Here is a 17,221-nt window from a genome sequence, read left to right on the forward strand (position 1 = left end):
AACAAAGTCATGAGGAGTGCCTACCCGTCGTCAGTACTACTGAGACGGCCTGAAGCCACCGTCAGCACCACAGTAACATGTGGGGCAACACGAAGAAAACCAGGCAATGGTGCAGCCTGATGCCGAGGAGGCCGTGCCGTATACGTCCTTGCACGTACCAACGGCCACATGGAAGCCAGTGTAACCTGGTCCAAAGGATCCATGAGCTCCCTGAGTGAGAACCACAGGGGGCAGCAAGTAAGCAGTTAGCATAGCAGTCGACGGGGACACCTGTGCCACCCCGTAGCGGTACCATACCACCCGGTGCCACAAACGGGAGGAGCCACAATGGAAGAGGCGAACCATGGAAAAGGTCAACAACAGGGCACTGGACGCCCATAAGGAAGTTGCTCCCATGCCCATCAGACGAGCGTCTGCTGCAACAGGCCCAGAGAGGGCAAGGACCCAAGGCGGCATACATGGCACATGACAGATGAGCCGCCCGCTCCACACAAGACCGCAAGACCGGCCAGAGAGCGTCTGAGGGCAATCAGGATGGCCAATCCCCACATTCATCCAAGGCACGGCCATCAGCAGGGGGCCCACAGGTCGCAGGCAGTGTCGGACTGCCACCGCAGACCAAGCGTCCAGGGCAGCAGCAGTGGGCACGACCGCACCGCGCAATGGCAGCAGCAGTGGGCATGACTTCACGGCGCAAGGGCAGAGCGGAACAGACGTGAGTTCCATCTCCAGGGTCGTAGGCGGACATGGTAGCCAGACACAATGTAGAGCGGTCAGCGACAGTAGGACCTGGTGTCATAACGGCATATCCAACCCAAAGAGGCCTCAGCAAGCGGAGGCCAAGAGGGATAACGCGGGATGCCGAGGTCGGCATGCCCAACACCTGGAAGGAGCGGAGAGCAAGGAAGGAGAGCCCCCACTTCCAATGCCCGCAAGTACGCTGGTCATAAGCAGAGACGACGCCTAGAAACACCAGGCCAGGGGTCTGCATGTCGAGAACAGGGCAAAGCGCACCAGGTCGAGAACAACAGCGTGAGCGAAACAAAACCACATGCAGCATCGGCCGCACGGTCGGGGCAACAGAATGGCCGCATCGTGGCTTGCCCAAAGCGGACGGACCAAGGGACACATGGGGGCCGCAGGAAGAGAGCAGACGGCCTCCAGCAAGGCCCCGACAAGGGTGCCGCGCAAGCCATACCAATCATCGTACCATGGTCAAGGTCTGTGTGACTCAGCCCCGGCACTCAGGCCAGACAGGCGAATGCCAGCAAACAGGAGTCAAAGATAACTCACAGGGGGCGCCCCAAAGCGGTCCATGGGGGCCGAGAGAAGGCGAACAAGACATGGGACATCGAAAACCCAATGCACGTTGTACGCAATGCTGCATCATAGTCCTTGCTGATGAGCTCATCTGCGACGTGTCCAAGTGACCAGGGCAGTGTGCCTCGCCAGTCCAACGCTCTGACCGGCGAGGCAAGGAGGGCGGCAAGATGTGGTTCAATACCCGGCAAGGCCATAGATGGAGGCCTCCAGCAGCCCGGCCAATGCGTGATCGCCGACCCATCGTGCAGTGTCACAGTCAGCCAAACACCAGTAAAGGCCACATAGGGGCCATCGGCATAGACAGGCGGGACAGGCAGGGTAACCAGTAGCAGGTACAGCCACTGCAGCAGAGACGCGTAAACAGTCCAAGCGGGCCCAGCGGGAAAGGGGCGCGAGACGACACAGGACGCAGACGCCCATGACAAGTCAACTGTGATGCCCCTGCAGTAGACGGCAGAGCATGAAGCTGAACCAGCCAGACACAGAATCCAGTCATAGGGGCGTGTACGCCTACCGGTGTCCAGAGCACTCATGTGAGACCATCCATAGCGAGGCCAACAGAGCGAACAGTCGTAAGCCACTGAAAACTCGAAGGGAGAGCCCGGAGTGGGGTCACTCCCTTACAGTAGTAGCAGTCAGAGTGGCATCCTGACCCCCGGACATACCACACATGACGTGGGGAAACCTGAAGAGCAACAGGAGAAGGAGCGGTACGTGACGTAGGGAAAAGAAGCAAGCTACACAGAGGGGCATGAAGCGAAGCAACACGCGCAACTGTAGCAGCCATGGCGGTTGAGGTGCCTCGGGCGTCCACAAGAAGTCGATGGATGAAACAGCCGACAGCAGGCGGTATCCAGGAGAGCGACAGACAGTCGCAGGACGCTGAATGGTAGAGAACAGCAGAGGAGCGGGGAGCACACATGCAGTCCCACGCAAGTCATGCAGCCATGCAAGAGTGCAAGTATGCAAGCATGCGAAGCAACCGAGCAAGCCATGTAAACGCCGGAATGGCAGGTTGCGTATGGCCCAGCGGCTCGTCGTGGCAGCTGTAGTAGCCGTGGCATCAACAAGCATGTCACAGGGTGGAGGCCACCCGTGGCCAGAAACCCACTCTGGAGCAGTAGCAGGTATGGCACTCACAAGTAGCCGTCGGGCGAAAAACACCCATGGCCAACCAACCCAGAAAGGGGCCAAGCATCAGCCACCAGACAACCAATGCAATGCAACAAGCAATGCAACTGGGCTGTGCCGGTGCCACCCGAACAGAGGGCATGGCGCGGGCATCGGCAGCAGACGATAGCTGTGGAGGCGGTGGTCGACAGTCGTGGCGGCGATGGTCGACAGTCGTGGCGGCGATGGTCAACAGTCGTGGCGGCGATGGGCGACAGCTGTGGCGGCAGCATGCGACAGCTGTGGCGGCGGAGTGCGACGGCCATGGCGGCGGTGTGCGACCATCCGGGTCGCTGGCAGGCAGGGCACATGTGAAAATACTGTCACCGTGTGTCAGAGGCTGCAGGTCGGCAAAACAGGGCCGACAACTTCACCAGTCCAGTCGACAACTCGTCCACCTCCGAGGGCAAGGAGTCTGGGCACATCCGCGACACCCCCAGGAAGCGGGAGGTCACCCCATGGCGCCTGCTTGGCCTCGCTGCAGCAGTCGGCAGCATCTACAGCCCCTCATGGCCAGCGGAACGGTAGGCCGAGGGCCAAACCGCGTCAGTCCGGCAGCAAGTGCTCTCGCACGCAGACCTGAGCAGGCAGCCCAGGCCACATCTGTCAACCTCAGCCGCAGGCGCCTCAGCTCCAGGCAGGAGGGGCGACACCAGTCCCAGGGGCCTAGATGGCAACGCATCAGTCAGGCAGGCAGGCACACAGGGCGAGGACACCCCAGTGGTAGCCGAGAGGGAGGCCAGCAGTCGGACAGTCAGGGCCGACAGGTAAACAAGGCAATACACACAGCAGGGCGAAGACACCCCAGTGGTAGCCAATGCAAGCCAGTAACCAGGTGAGGCCAGAGCTCCAGGCCAACTGGGGAATACCACACAGAAGGGGCTGGGATATCCAACAGCAGCCAAGAAGAAATCCAGCAACCAGGCCAGACGAGGGCCCTGTGTCGGGAAGCAAACACTGCAACACACAGAAGGGAACAAACAAGCAATACATACCCCAGGCGAGGGCAACCGATAGTGGGCAAAAAGTAGGCAGCATGTAGGAGATGACACTACAATGTCCAGCAAATACTGCAAATACAAAACACGAGGGGCGAGGACGCCCTAAGTGTAGCCAACAGGAGCCAGCAGCCAGGCGGCAACACCAAGCTGACAAGCAAATAACATTGGACATCAACATTACATTGCAATGCAGTCGGTAGGCGCTGTACACCCAGCGACTCACAATAGAGGATACCATAAGTATCAGTGTCCTTGAGTGTTTTGAAAGGCGCTTTTAAATAAAATGCATTATTATCAGTATCATTAATATTATTATTATAAGCACAGCCAATATCCTGGGCAGACAGGAGTAGCACAGTGATAGAAATGCAAGGCAAATATACACTTCTGGGGCGAAGACACCCCAGATGAAAACAGACAATAATCAAACAGTGAAGAAATAACACAACCGGGCAGGAATAACAACCGGGGTGAGCAGAGTGCAGCCAGAGAGAGTAGAGAGAGGCTGTATTGTAGATTGGATCTCTGGAGCAGCGTGACGCCAACGGTGCAAGGGCAAAGCGAACCACACTGGCCCGTGGAGCAACCGTACAGACAGGCTACACTGTACAAACAATGAAGCCGTAACGTAAATACAGGCACGCGAACACAAGTAACCGAGCTCGCGTCGAGTGTCACAACAATCGCCCAGCAATAGTAACATTCAGCGGCGAGAAACACCGCGAACAGAAATCGAAACAGTAAATGACAGTCCACTTACCCAAACGATGGCCAACATAGGCAGGCAGGCGTTAATACATAATCCCAACTCGAAAGCGCATCACGCCACGAGACCGCTCTTCAGATTCAGTTGCGGGAAACACCACTGAAGATAACGCGGTAGCAGTTAATACATGATCAGAAAACGGCCTACCTTCCACGGGAAAGGACAAGTTATTAGCCTCCGGTCGGCGAGAACAGTGCCTCGAGCCAGGGGCTAGGCAGGCTAGGTAGCCTAGCCAGCCCTCCTCCACCGAGCGGATAACACTCAGTCGAACACATCGTAAATGTGAAAGAGATACTCAAAGGAAAAAGCGACCAACGCCGTTTCATGGGGGGTGGAAAACCCACAGCCCCAACCCTATGGGTGCGAAACGAACAAAGCGTCAGGTCAATCCCAAAATCTCAAAACTCGACACCTGCAATCGAGAAGATGAAAGAGGCCACTTCCTGGGTTCGCCGGTGTCTTAACCCCTGACACGGGGGTCACCGGGTGACGTCACCCAGGTCACGTGTTACTTTGTTGATATTAATTCTCGACCTGCTTGATCCGTAAGATGAATATTCAGTGCTGAAAGCACCGCCTCTGGCGGTCAGAAGGAACGAAATAGAACGAAACCCCTTAAAATCAAGAGGGCTCCGCGACCCCCTGTGGATCTTTGGCGACCCATAAGGGGGGTCCGGACCCATAGGTTGGGAACCACTGAACTACACAAACAAAAATGCCACCAGTGCTCTACTCTTGAACCAGATTCGATGTAAACCATTGAAAATCCATCAGTGCAAAAAATATTCTAAACAGTAAGTGAATGCTTATTTAAGCAGTTGAAGTATTCATTTGTTTTCCATGCAAAAGTGGGGGTTTTTTTGTAGGCTGCCAGAATGTTGACAATTCAGGACGAGTTTACATTTAACATAGACAAAAAAGTAAAGAAAATTCCAAGAAGAGAAGTTGTCTAGAGCAGACACACAGTAGGCATACCTAGGCTACTGGAGGCCCTCTCATATGCCCAAAGTAGCCTAAGATCCTCCATCATTATGCCATAGGTAGCCTAATACAGCCTAGATTAATGCCAATAAACAACTGCTACAAATTAATCAAAATGGAATCAGATAAATACCTAAAATAAATCATTAACTAATTCGGACACAACCATTGTCGAGTAGGCTAATATAATTTATTTACTCAGGTCAGTGGACACAATAACATTTAACAATACCATTTTCCACCTTATGCTTTTGCTCCTCCATGTGAATTAGCACATCCTTAATTTAACATCTGCTTAGCATCTTAGCAAGACGGCATTATCAATAATAAAACACACACTCACACACGCACACACACGAAAAGGTAGACAGAAAGGGAGCAGTAGTGGCTGGGCAACAAACATTGGGGGATGAGAGGAAAGCGGTGCCCCGGAGAGAAGCATGAGAAATCTGAACTTTCAGTTTTTGTAGCCAAACATTAGCGCTTGTTACTGAAATGCCATCTGAAACGCAGGCAGAGTGGCATGAAGCGCGCAATTCTGTGTGTCTGGACTGGTCACGGACACTTAAGACAGTTTAAAGCTCTTTGAAACCACAGACTGAAAAACTTACGCTGCCTGCGCGTGTCAGAGCCGAATGCGAGCTGAGGCAACTGCTCTCCCACGTGTGTGCTGAGTCTGACGAGAGCTGAAGGTGTGCTGGAAAATGCGGACCGGAGTTTAGGAGCAACCATAGTAAAAACTGGAATGGATAGCACGGACCGGACTTTGAAAAAAAATGGATTCTGGATCGGATTTTTTCGTGCTTGCCGATCCGATCCCGATACGCATTTTTTGCCCATATCGGCGGCCGATCCGATCCAGATATCGGATCGGGACACCCCTAGTATCCATGGTACTTAAGAGAAACACTGTAAATGTATTTGAATGTAAGATGTATACCCTCCGTGTTACAGCCAATTTTACTGGGGGAGGGGGGTGCCCATTTTGTTCATACTCTTGTTTTTGTCAAAGTTCACAAGCCCGTAGCTCAATAACTAAACCATGTAGGAAGCTCAAATTTGGCATGCTGATAATTTTCAATAGATTATTGAATTTATTTAGCAATATTTGACATTCCGTTACTATCACATAGTGCACATACACTATGGTCAAGGAAATAAGTAGTTTTAGGCAGAATATATATAGTATATATTGTAATATTGCAATAATATAGGCCTAATGCAATAATATTGAAATATATAATGCAACAATTACTACTTTTGCCTGGAGGGCCGAACATGTTTGTATCTGTAACCTGTACCTTTTTAGCTTGTGAAACTTTCACAGAAAGGGTCAGCACACACATATTCAATTAATATTTATGCCTATTTTTACATCTGTATAGCCTACTATGGCCTTTGGAGCAGACGCTGTATAGGCAGTAAAATGGTTGATCATGGCACAGTCTACCAAAACCTCTCCATACGGAGATATGGCCACGTTCGCCGCTGCCATCCACCCTGTAGAAGTCAGATATAGGGACAGAATGAGTGCGTGTGTGAGTGCTTGGTGAACAGTGTTTGTCTGATCCCAGGATTATTGCGTTTGCGTCCGGATAGGTGGCTACCCGCATAACCGGGGGCTGAATGGAGGGAGCCCAAGCCAACATTACCAGACCCACTTCTCTCACCCCTAATTCCTCCACCAATACCTGTATGGACACTACGACTGCATTCGCAACTACCACCGACTCACTTGAGATCGGATAAAGTCACCGAATGAGTTTCAATGTGTGTGTGTGTGTGCTTAGAGAACATCCTTGCTTCGCATGTCGGCATCTTCGGAAGTTTCGCCACGGTAAACAAAGAGTGCTCGTCCGATCATTATCCTCCTCGTGAGATAAAAACTATCCTTCGGAGTCAGAATAGGCAAATAACATGCTCAGAACTTCATCACGATTCAACTTCTCACTAGCCATGATGAAATAGCTCGCTGATAGTTCATTGATGACAACACAAACCCAACTCGTACGCCTCGAGTCAAAGACGCGAAGTGGCTACTTCCGCATTTTGTGGTCGCGTCACAGGTCGCGTCTTTTACTGCTTCACCAAAGACTCTGTGAACTACAAAATGACGCAATCGTAGTCTTGTTTGAAAGGGTAGCATGTCTGCCAACTACTGGTAGGGAGGATGAACACTATAAAGGCCGCTGGTTTGATCTACATGCGCTTTTGTTCATGATGACGTACCGTCGCAATTCTGCGACTTTGGCGCTTAAAGGGTTAACATCCAGCGGTGAGAAACAACACGGAAATAAATCGAAATAGTAAATCCAGTTGCGAGAAACACCACTGAGGACAACGCGGTGGCAGGAAATACATTAACAGAAAACGGCCTACCTTCCACGGGAAAGGCCGGTGGAAGCCTAGTTATTAGCCTCCAGTCAGCAAGAACATTGCCTCGAGCCAGGGGCTAAGCAGGCTAGGTAGCCTAGATAGCCCTCCTCCACCGAGCGGATAACACTCAGTCGAACACATCGAAAAAGTGAAACAGATACTCAAAGGAAAAAGCGACCAACGCCGTTTCATGGGGGGTGGAAAACCCACAGCCCCAACCCTATGGGTGCGAAACGAACAAAGCGTCAGGTCAATCCCAAAAACTGAAACAACAAACTTGAAACCTGCAGTCAAGAAGATGAAAGAGGTCACTTCCTGGGTTCACCGGTGTTTTGACACAGGGTCACCGGGTGACGTCACCCAGGTCATGTGTGACTTTGTTGATACTAATTCTCGACCTGCTTGATCCGTAAGATGAATGTGCTGAAAGCACCGCCTCTGGCGGTCAGGAGGAACGAAATAGAACAATAATGTGTGTGTGTGTGTGTGTGTGTGTGTGTGTGTACCTTGTGTGTGTGATCTCCAGTGGTCCCAGTGTGACACACAGCAGCCCATCTGAATCAGGAACTGAAAACAAAGACAAGACAGACTACACACACACACACACACACACACACACACACACACACACACACACACACACACACACAAACACACACAAACACACACACACGCATGCACACATGCACACGTGTGACACTATAATTCGGAGAGTTTCGTGAAACACAAACATTACACATTGAATGCCACACCATGTTTGGAACTTTGGTGATAGAATCCCAGACAATTTGTCAATTTTTTAACAGCCACAGAATATTTTGTTCAGGGCCAATTTAAAAGCAGAGAATCGCTTCTTTGTACGCATCTTTGTTTTGAAGTCAACCCAAGCTTAGCGAAAATTGCCAGGTTTTTTTCTTTTCAGAAATGGAGATATCACGTCTTTTGCTACATTATGTGGTGCCTATGAGGGTGCTTACAGATATTCCTAGGTTGAATTTACTACCTTTTACTACCTTTTTACTACCTCCAATTTTTTTTTTTGACTAGCATTACAACATCGATCTTAAACTGACTACAGAAATGAAATAGCTTTCCAAAGCCTATTAATTAGAGATGCACAGGATCCAAGATCCGGTTCCGGTAGGGTTTTTCACAGGATCCGGATCCGGCAGGATCTTAAGCAGTGGATCCGGTATCCGGCAGTTATTTAAAAATCAGTATCTGGTGCATCTCTAGCCTAGGTTTTTCAGTCAGTCTTTCACAACCCCAATTGCTGCATGAAGTGAAAGAACTTTGGAAGCGGCCAGTGCAGGCAGTGTGGCAGTAAGCCAATGAGTCTAATAAATAGTTTGAGCCAACGTAATAAAAAGGGCCCACGTGTGCGAGTAGGCTGTGTTTCAACCCTTTCGTAGGATCCGGTATCCGGTTCCGGATCCAGCAGGATCTTAAGCAGTGGATCCGGTATCCGGCAGGATCCTAAAAATCAGGATCCGGTGCATCTCTACTATTAATAACACAAATTAATAATGTTTTTATAATTTAACAAGTTAATCATTGAGTGTATGTGTTAGTACAAGTTAATGCAGGTATGTTTCAAACATTTCTCAACAATTCGCCATTTATAATGGTTAAATAATAGTGCAGTGCACTTTTAACAGAAGAAGTCGCTCTTCTCAGAGAGTGGGAGGTGAGAAAGAACCAGCAGTGCACCTTGAAGTGGATTCCTGTAGTCAATGTCCACCAGGGCTCTACTAACTTTTTGCGCTGGTTGCACTGGTGCGTCTAAAAATTGTTTTCAGGTGCACCAGCACAAAATCTAAGTGCACCCAAATGCCCCCCAACACCTGTGTGTGAGAGTCTGTGTGTGTGTGTGTCTTTAGCAGAATCAGAGAAAATACTACACAGGATATGACAAAAATGGCACTCATTATAGTTATGGCAAAGTTTTTTGTGATCTGGATAGAGAACACAGAATCCATAACCAGCCTTGACTACCAATAGCAGACCTTCCTTAACCCTGAAAGGGGTATGCCACTATTTTGGGGCTTAATACAGTTAAAGTCGTTGGCCAGGGTTTATAAAGGTGGTAAAGAGTCTTATTTTTCATGTAAGCCGTTGTCTTGCTTTAAGACAAGTTGAAAGAGGGAGCATGTCGCTAAGCTAGTGAAAGTCAATGCATCTGTGTAGTATGCTACATGCTACTGTGATCCATTGACTTTCACTAGCTTAGCTACATACTCCCTCTTTTAACTTGTCTTAAAGCAAGACAATGCTTAACATGAAAAATAAGATACTAGACAAATAAGATAATAAGACACTTTACCACCTTTATAAACCCCAGCCCACAATTTTAACTGTATTAAGCCCCAAAATAGTGGCATACCCCTTTAAGCCTAAGGCACCTGCAAAAAACGCCTGCTGAACGCCTAAGGCCGGGGATCCATTATAGCGTTACGTTATCGCAGCTCGACGTTTTGGATGCCCTGGTGTCGACGCACAGCTACTACAGCTCGCGTGGCCCTGGAGTTATATACAGGAAGTATATCAATCTACATTTCTAGCCGTTTTTATCCATATAGCAAACCAACTGCCCCTAAATTACAGTTCAATATGCTCTTACCGACCTCGGCACATGTGTTTTTTATACACACAGCTTGACCTCGTGTTGTTTTGCTTATGGTCGAAATCGAATATAATCATTTGAACCCAGGCATCATAAGCACATGCAGCATAGATGCTGGTAGTCTATATTTTGTACATCCAAAAGTTCGATAGACGTCAAAAATCTACTTCTACGGAGGGAAATGCACCTTCGTGCGGACCACAGGTATCATGGGACATGTGCTCAACAGTCATTGGGTAACGCAGTCCATCAGCCGTGGCTATTTGCATAACTTTCGGGAGAGCTCAACTTTTTGACGTGCCACCGGACCCACGCTCGCCATGCCGGAATCCCAACATGCTTTGCGAGTCCGGTAACGACGATCTGCCGCATTTTATTGAAAATTAATTAAATGCGTTGGTACGGCTTGAGTCAAACTGACGAATGAATGGGCACCGTAAGCCAGGGATGTCAAACTGAAATCCAGAGGGAGCAAAATTAAAATAAAAACTAAACTTAAAATTCATTATTTTTCTAAAGGGACTACAATTTCACATTTAAAAAAAAAACACTCATATGGTGGCTAGATCGATAGATAGGTTGATTTTTGTTTGTTTAGGTGGAAACCGAGGTGAATTAGGATTTGCCCTTCCCCATTCAGGATCGCTCAGAATGATGATTGTGGCATCTTAGCAAGCGCTTCGAACAGAAGCGTCTCTCTCTCGTCACGCTCTCTCTCTGTCTCCGTGCATGAGGGATGCCTTGCCGACACTCCCGGGAGACTTTACGTGTCAACTCTTGACAGTGACTGGAACGGGCCATTCTTTGCGCTTGAACCTTCAGCGTGAATTCTATCAGTGGCCGCTGCTGTTTGCATTTCGTTTCCCTCCTTACTACCCTCTCGTCCGTTTCAAAACTCCCTGATTTGGTTGAGCACCACGTCGCTAGCACATTATGAACTCGGGTAGTCGAAAATTTTATTTTGAAAAGTCGGGCTGCCTATCAGGGCAAGGTGCAAGGGGTAGAAAGCCAGTGCAGTGAAGTTGAAGGAATGGCCGCAGTTCCAAATACGTTTCATTTTTTGATGGGCTAATACCTACTAGCACTACTGCAGAATGACTAACGGCCATTAAAATGGCGTTTAGCATTGTCAATTCATTTTGTTTTTGGCTGGATGCACCGGTGAAAAAACATTCAGCCTCGCATTCTTTTACTCTACGATTTGATACATTCATCACCAATATTACGCACCATGTAACGCACCAATTTCCACCGCTTCTAACTTCAATAGTATTGTATGAACAACAGCTAATCTCAAACAGTCAGTCATCATGGAATTCATGAAATTACGTTTAGCAGACCTTTCACTGTTTCACATCCAACCACGTAAGTCGCGTCTTGCAGAACGTAGGCTACAAAATGCCTAGCAGCTTCTGTGGCGCTGCTGATGTCTGACGCCTGTCAGTCAGCTGCTAGCTAACAACTACCATTAGCACAAAGCTAAATCAGTTCACCCACGGTCCGTCCTTGCCGCTGCATAAAAATCAATTTGCAGAGATTTGAGATCACGGGCTAGAGGTTAATTAAACAAATTAGAAAACAAATAAAACTTTATCAAATAGATTTTTCGATATACTTCCCACTTTTGAAAATCGATGACAAGCAAAGCATTGTCGAGACGGCTTGTTTTGATTCCCTACCCCACGAGACTTGACGTGACGTGATCAGGAAGTGCATGATGTGACAATTCACTACATTAATACTCAAATACTGTGTTGTGGAAAAAATGCCCAGATGAAATATCCAAATTGTGAGTTTTCATGATCTTTGTCAGTTCTGTTAATAACAGAGTTACCAAAATCACACAGAAGGTTGATGAGTGTCATATAGAAAAAAAAATACAGCTTGGCACTCAACGCATGGGAAAAAAACAGGCATGATTACGTGCGTTGGCATTCAATGTGTTAATGGCTGTTACTTTTGAGTACTTCTCAAAACAAGTGTGTGTCTGTGTGTACCTGTGTGAAGGTCCAGGTGTGTGAGAGAATCCAGTGAGAGGAAGAGAGTGTGTCCTGGGTCCAGACACACACACTGCTCTCCCCTGCCACACACACACTCAGCACTCCCGATGACGACCGCACACAACACACATCATACACACACCCTTCCACCGCGCCCTGAAACACAACACACACAGATTCAATATACACTCAAATTAATATACACAACACACGTCATACACACACCCCTCTACAGCACCCTGAAAAGCAAAACACACACTACTACTACTACATTACTATGGTACATAAACACACATATTAATACGTTTTTTGACCATAGTGTCTTTTTTATGCATACTTTCCAACAACCTGGAAAATCCCTCTCTAAGACTTCAAAATTGTTAATAGCAGTGGCGGAGCACTGGTATTGTGGCAGGGGGGGGCGAGAGATGTTTCAGAGGCCCCTTTCCTTACTATTTGGAGGGTGCGTTTTGGCTATCCAAAAGGCACCTTTGGAGTCTCCAAATGGTACTTTTTGGAGACTTGGGAAAAACGCATGTGCATATCCACACATAATTGTCTTGGGAAAGGTCATACATAGCTGTAACAAGATCCCCTTTGACACACAGCTTCAGTGGACTTGGGAGTATGTCTCAAATGTGTTTCTAAGGTCAAATGTATCAGCTAAACTGATGAAATGTGGTACTATCCTGGGATTTTCAAAACCGGATTTCAGAAAAGAAGATGTTCCAACCCCTGTAAGTCCTTGGCAGTGCATCACAAAATCTTCCTGACTCTTCATATGGATTCTACAGAGTCTCTTCTTTAAAATGGTACCAGCCACTTCTTGATAGGTCAAAGTATGCAGACACAAGAGCCATTTAAGTAGGCGTTGTGCAAAACCTCAAAAAAACTCAAAAATAGCCCCGAAGCTTAAGAGGTTAATATCCGATTACAGTAGTTCTATCTAGTTTAACACAACATTAGCCCATATGTTCTTCACTTCGTACTAGGGCTGGGCGGTGTACGGTTAAAAAACCGTGATCTCGGTTTACACTACACATGGTTCTCTTTTTGATGAGAGACGGTTTTGTTGTTGTTGTTTATAGCCTACTATGTTATGTGCGTGAGCTTCATACTCTGTGTCACACTTCCAAAGATTCTTCTAATTCATAAGTCTCTGACACTTCATTTCAACTCCACTGTTGTTGCTGTTCTACGTGTCACCACAATGTAAGATGTTGATTGAACTAATAAAATAATTGGTTACGCACTAGAGGCTAGTGAAACATGATGAACACACATGGCATGGATGAATCATGACAAACATTTCAATTCATTTAGCCTACTTTTGATCTCACAAAGTTAAATAAAAGGCAATTCTATGTGGTGCTATGTTAACAGGCTACAACAGTTATCTGATTCTTAACTGTATTTAATTACCATCCCAACTGTGTGCCCCGCACTGCTGTTAAGACCGCTTATAAGCTAAAGTAGCATAGCTTTCAAATGCAATGGCCAGACAAGATACATTGCTACATTGCTATATTTGTTTGAAATGATTTGGGGGCAAAATAGGAGCGAAACACATCGCAATATGACACAAACTACCGGACAAAATACCTTCTACGTTGGATTTGGACTTTAATTCAAAGACAATATGCACACAATGTCAAGTAAATCCGTTTGTTTCGTTTCTGTCCCACTGTTGTTTACTCGCTAGTCCAGCGGCAGCGCAACACGCCGGATGTGTTGCCAGGTGTAGAACGACAAATAAGCAATTAGTGTTGCCAGGTGTAGAACAAAATAAGCTGTTTTGGGCTGGCTTGGAAAAAAGCCCAAAACAGCTGCTTATAATCATTTAACCCTTCTTCCTTGAAAAATCTATGGCACCCTGGTCAAGATTTTAGGTTATTTTATGAAATGCTGCATTTTCTCTAATTTGAGACTTTGTTGGATAGGGAAATATAAACTATAAATTATAGAAAATATTATTGAATGAAAAAATGATAAAATATAAATGGAAATTAATTAAAATTCATGATTTTATCTCATTTTAACATTTAATTTGAGATCTTTTCCTCAGAAAGATTAAGATTTGGGTGGAAATCGTCGCATATCAAAAAACCGTGCAGAAAACCGTGATCTCAATTTTCATCAAGAAAACCGTGATGCTATTTTTTTCCAAAACCGCCCAGCCCTACTTCGTATGCATACAGTAGTCTAACAGTCCTTCACCACGGTTGCCTGCCTACATCATGCTAACCAGAGCTAAAGGCAACCAACCTCAGTGGGTATTGCCTACTGTGGTGTTCAAAAGTCAGCACAGCAGCAGTCTATTCGCAATTCGGGAACTGATTAGGTTAGGCTGCTAAATTATAAAGGTATAGTTCCATAAGCAGCCCGAGCCCTGCCATGGATTGTGTAACCTACACATACCGGGTAAAGTAGGCTACACCTTGTCTCCGGTTAGCCAAGCTAGCTGAAGACTACTTTATGACTGTGCAGTACAAAACAAAAGTGACAACAATTTAGACGTGGTGCGCTGGAGATGACATGCCGCGGCGGACATGATAATAAAACCCTTCTGTCCCTACCTTGTCTTCTTCGTAGAATCTTTTTAGTAGGCTATCCATATTTTCTCGCGAGTCCACACTGTTAACGTATGCCTTTGAATTGAACATTTTAGGCTATATTCTGCCTTCAATCAGGCCAGAAGGCAGAAGGCATACAACGGAGATTAAAACAAAAGCCCGCGTTTCACTGACAACCATGATGAATTTAATTTGGCTAGAAACCACTATTAAAAAAGAAGGCAACTATCCCATGCATCTGGGCAGAATTCGCTTTGGGTGACTATGGCAGCTCACGCTCTGTTTACATACAGCCAGAGCAGGGTTCTAAACTCAGCCAATCATGTGTTATCTCCCACAATTCCAGACCGCAATGTAAAAATAAAAAAAACCTGTACGTCGTTCTTAAAAGATCTTTAATGTCATTTGAAACATTTTTGTGCATATTCTTCCGCCCATGTAATGACCTGTTGGCTATATATTAACAAAAAGTACCACTACTGTGCCATTGGTAATAGTGTTTAAAAGCCCCACCGTCGTGCTGGAGTCTGTCCTCGTAATAAGCTATGAGTCTCCCCTCCACTACAATACTGGCGGTAGAGAGTAGCACATTGACATACGCTATTGCGCGTATCTACGCATCGCGTCATGTCGGGGCCCCATCTCCATGGAATGGTAAGTACAGAGCATCTTTGGGGCCCCCTCGGGCCCGGGGCCGGGGGTTTTTGGCGCCGGTGCCCCCCCCCAGCTCCGCCCCTGGTTAATAGTCTTTTCAGAGTTTGCTAGATCTCTTGCTGATATAGGGTATTGGGCTCCTTTTTAAACAATGTACATGACCTGGAATGCTTATATCCAATAGGTTTCCATGTTCCTACAGGTTGGTGTTGGAAAATATGCATGAAATGGATGATATGGTCAAAAAAACTTGTTTCACACACCCACACAACTCCCAGCGTACCTTGAGTGTGTGTGTGTGTTGTAGAGGTGCCGTCGTCTCCTCTGGATCCACTCTGGGTGATGAGGAACCAATGGGCTCTGGAGCACACAAGCTCTCAGCCAATGAGCAGCCAGAAAGGGCGAGCTCTGGAACACACTCCGCCAATAGAGAATCAGAGATGACAGCCTCGGGAACCCCCTGAACCAATGAAGTTGGAGCGATGTCGGGCTCCGGAACGCCATTAGCCAATAGAGAGTCAGAGAGGGCGGCCTCGGGAACACCTAAGGTGAGGTAAGGAAAGGTAACTGTATTGATACCCAAAGGTAGATAGAATAACAAAACAAATATTGACAAACAGACAAAAAAATGCACCAGGTAGAATAAGTAATAAATAAATAAATCATTAAATAGTCCTAGATGAAGGATTGCTGCTGCTAGAGGTAGGAAATCATGGACTATTCAGGGCCTTAATAGCTGAGGGGCCAAAACTACCTCTATACCTGCACACGGGCATTTTAAACCTACGGCCAGAAGGGAGATACTGGAATTCACCATGTAGTGGATGAGATGTATCATCTAAGATGGACTCAACTAGTCTCTGTAAGGATATTTCCACACCTAGTCCCCTTTTAAGTAAACCAAACTCAGACCTCTTTAAGTGGAACAAAAAGTGATCTGACAGCAAAATGACTCACTTCTTATTTTATATTGTCAGTGTATTACAAAAAGAACTGGCTGCTCTTTCTGGTCCTGTTAGGCTTTTTTGGTGTGCGAGTCATCTTTTTGATCACACCCGGTTATAGTAAACCTCTCCTCAAGTGATTACACTTGGTCACAGCTGTAACTTGTCAGGACTCATAAGCGAGCCGTACTGAGACCACGTCAATAAAGGTCTCAGAACGGTTCACTTCTGAGACACTTTGAGACACTTCTGAGACACTTTGGAACGTTTACATATGCACAGAAAATGCTGAATCACAAGTTTGAGTTCACTTAAATCTAGGGTGACCAAATCCATTTTTACGACCTGTTTTACGACGTCTGTGTGTCCCAATTTTTGTGTTTCCTCCCGTCCTCGGCTTGTGCTTATGGCCTCGAGATGCGAAGCAACGTCATTAACACAAACTAGACTGACAGTCGGTCGTGTTTCGGATATCTGCGCGGTCGCCATCCATGTTACTCCAGATTTTACTCCAGACATCGCACAGCAAATGAATTGTATTGCTGTAGCCTAATGTCAGGGAAATCTGCATGCACTTCGTGCTATCTGCGATTTATAGGCTATCCCAGTCTACGTGAGGCACATTAACTGACTGTATGAACGTTATAGTCAAGTCGCCTAAAGTAATTCCGCCCGTCCCCCAATTCCGCTGGCCTATTTTTAAGTGCTGAGAGTAAATTATTTATTCACTGTTTAAGTCAGGAACGGATATTGACATGATACAGAGTTTGTATGCTTACAATTTCAAACAGTGATGACATTTAAAAACGA

At 46.9% G+C, this 17,221-nt stretch overlaps 1 protein-coding gene across 1 annotated transcript in view; it reads right to left on the minus strand.

Moving 5' to 3' along the window:
• Positions 1-17,221, minus strand: part of palb2 (partner and localizer of BRCA2) — a 50,201-nt gene that overhangs the window by 17,823 nt on the left and 15,157 nt on the right. Inside the window, exons 9-11 of the mRNA XM_063207287.1 lie at positions 15,751-16,010; positions 12,238-12,396; positions 8,124-8,206 (exon numbers count right to left, since the gene is read on the minus strand). Coding sequence (XP_063063357.1) covers positions 8,124-8,206; positions 12,238-12,396; positions 15,751-16,010 — 502 coding nt within the window. The remainder of the gene's footprint in view (positions 1-8,123; positions 8,207-12,237; positions 12,397-15,750; positions 16,011-17,221) is intronic.

The sequence above is a fragment of the Engraulis encrasicolus genome, chromosome 1 (genome assembly GCF_034702125.1).
Source record: "Engraulis encrasicolus isolate BLACKSEA-1 chromosome 1, IST_EnEncr_1.0, whole genome shotgun sequence".
NCBI lineage: Eukaryota > Metazoa > Chordata > Actinopteri > Clupeiformes > Engraulidae > Engraulis > Engraulis encrasicolus.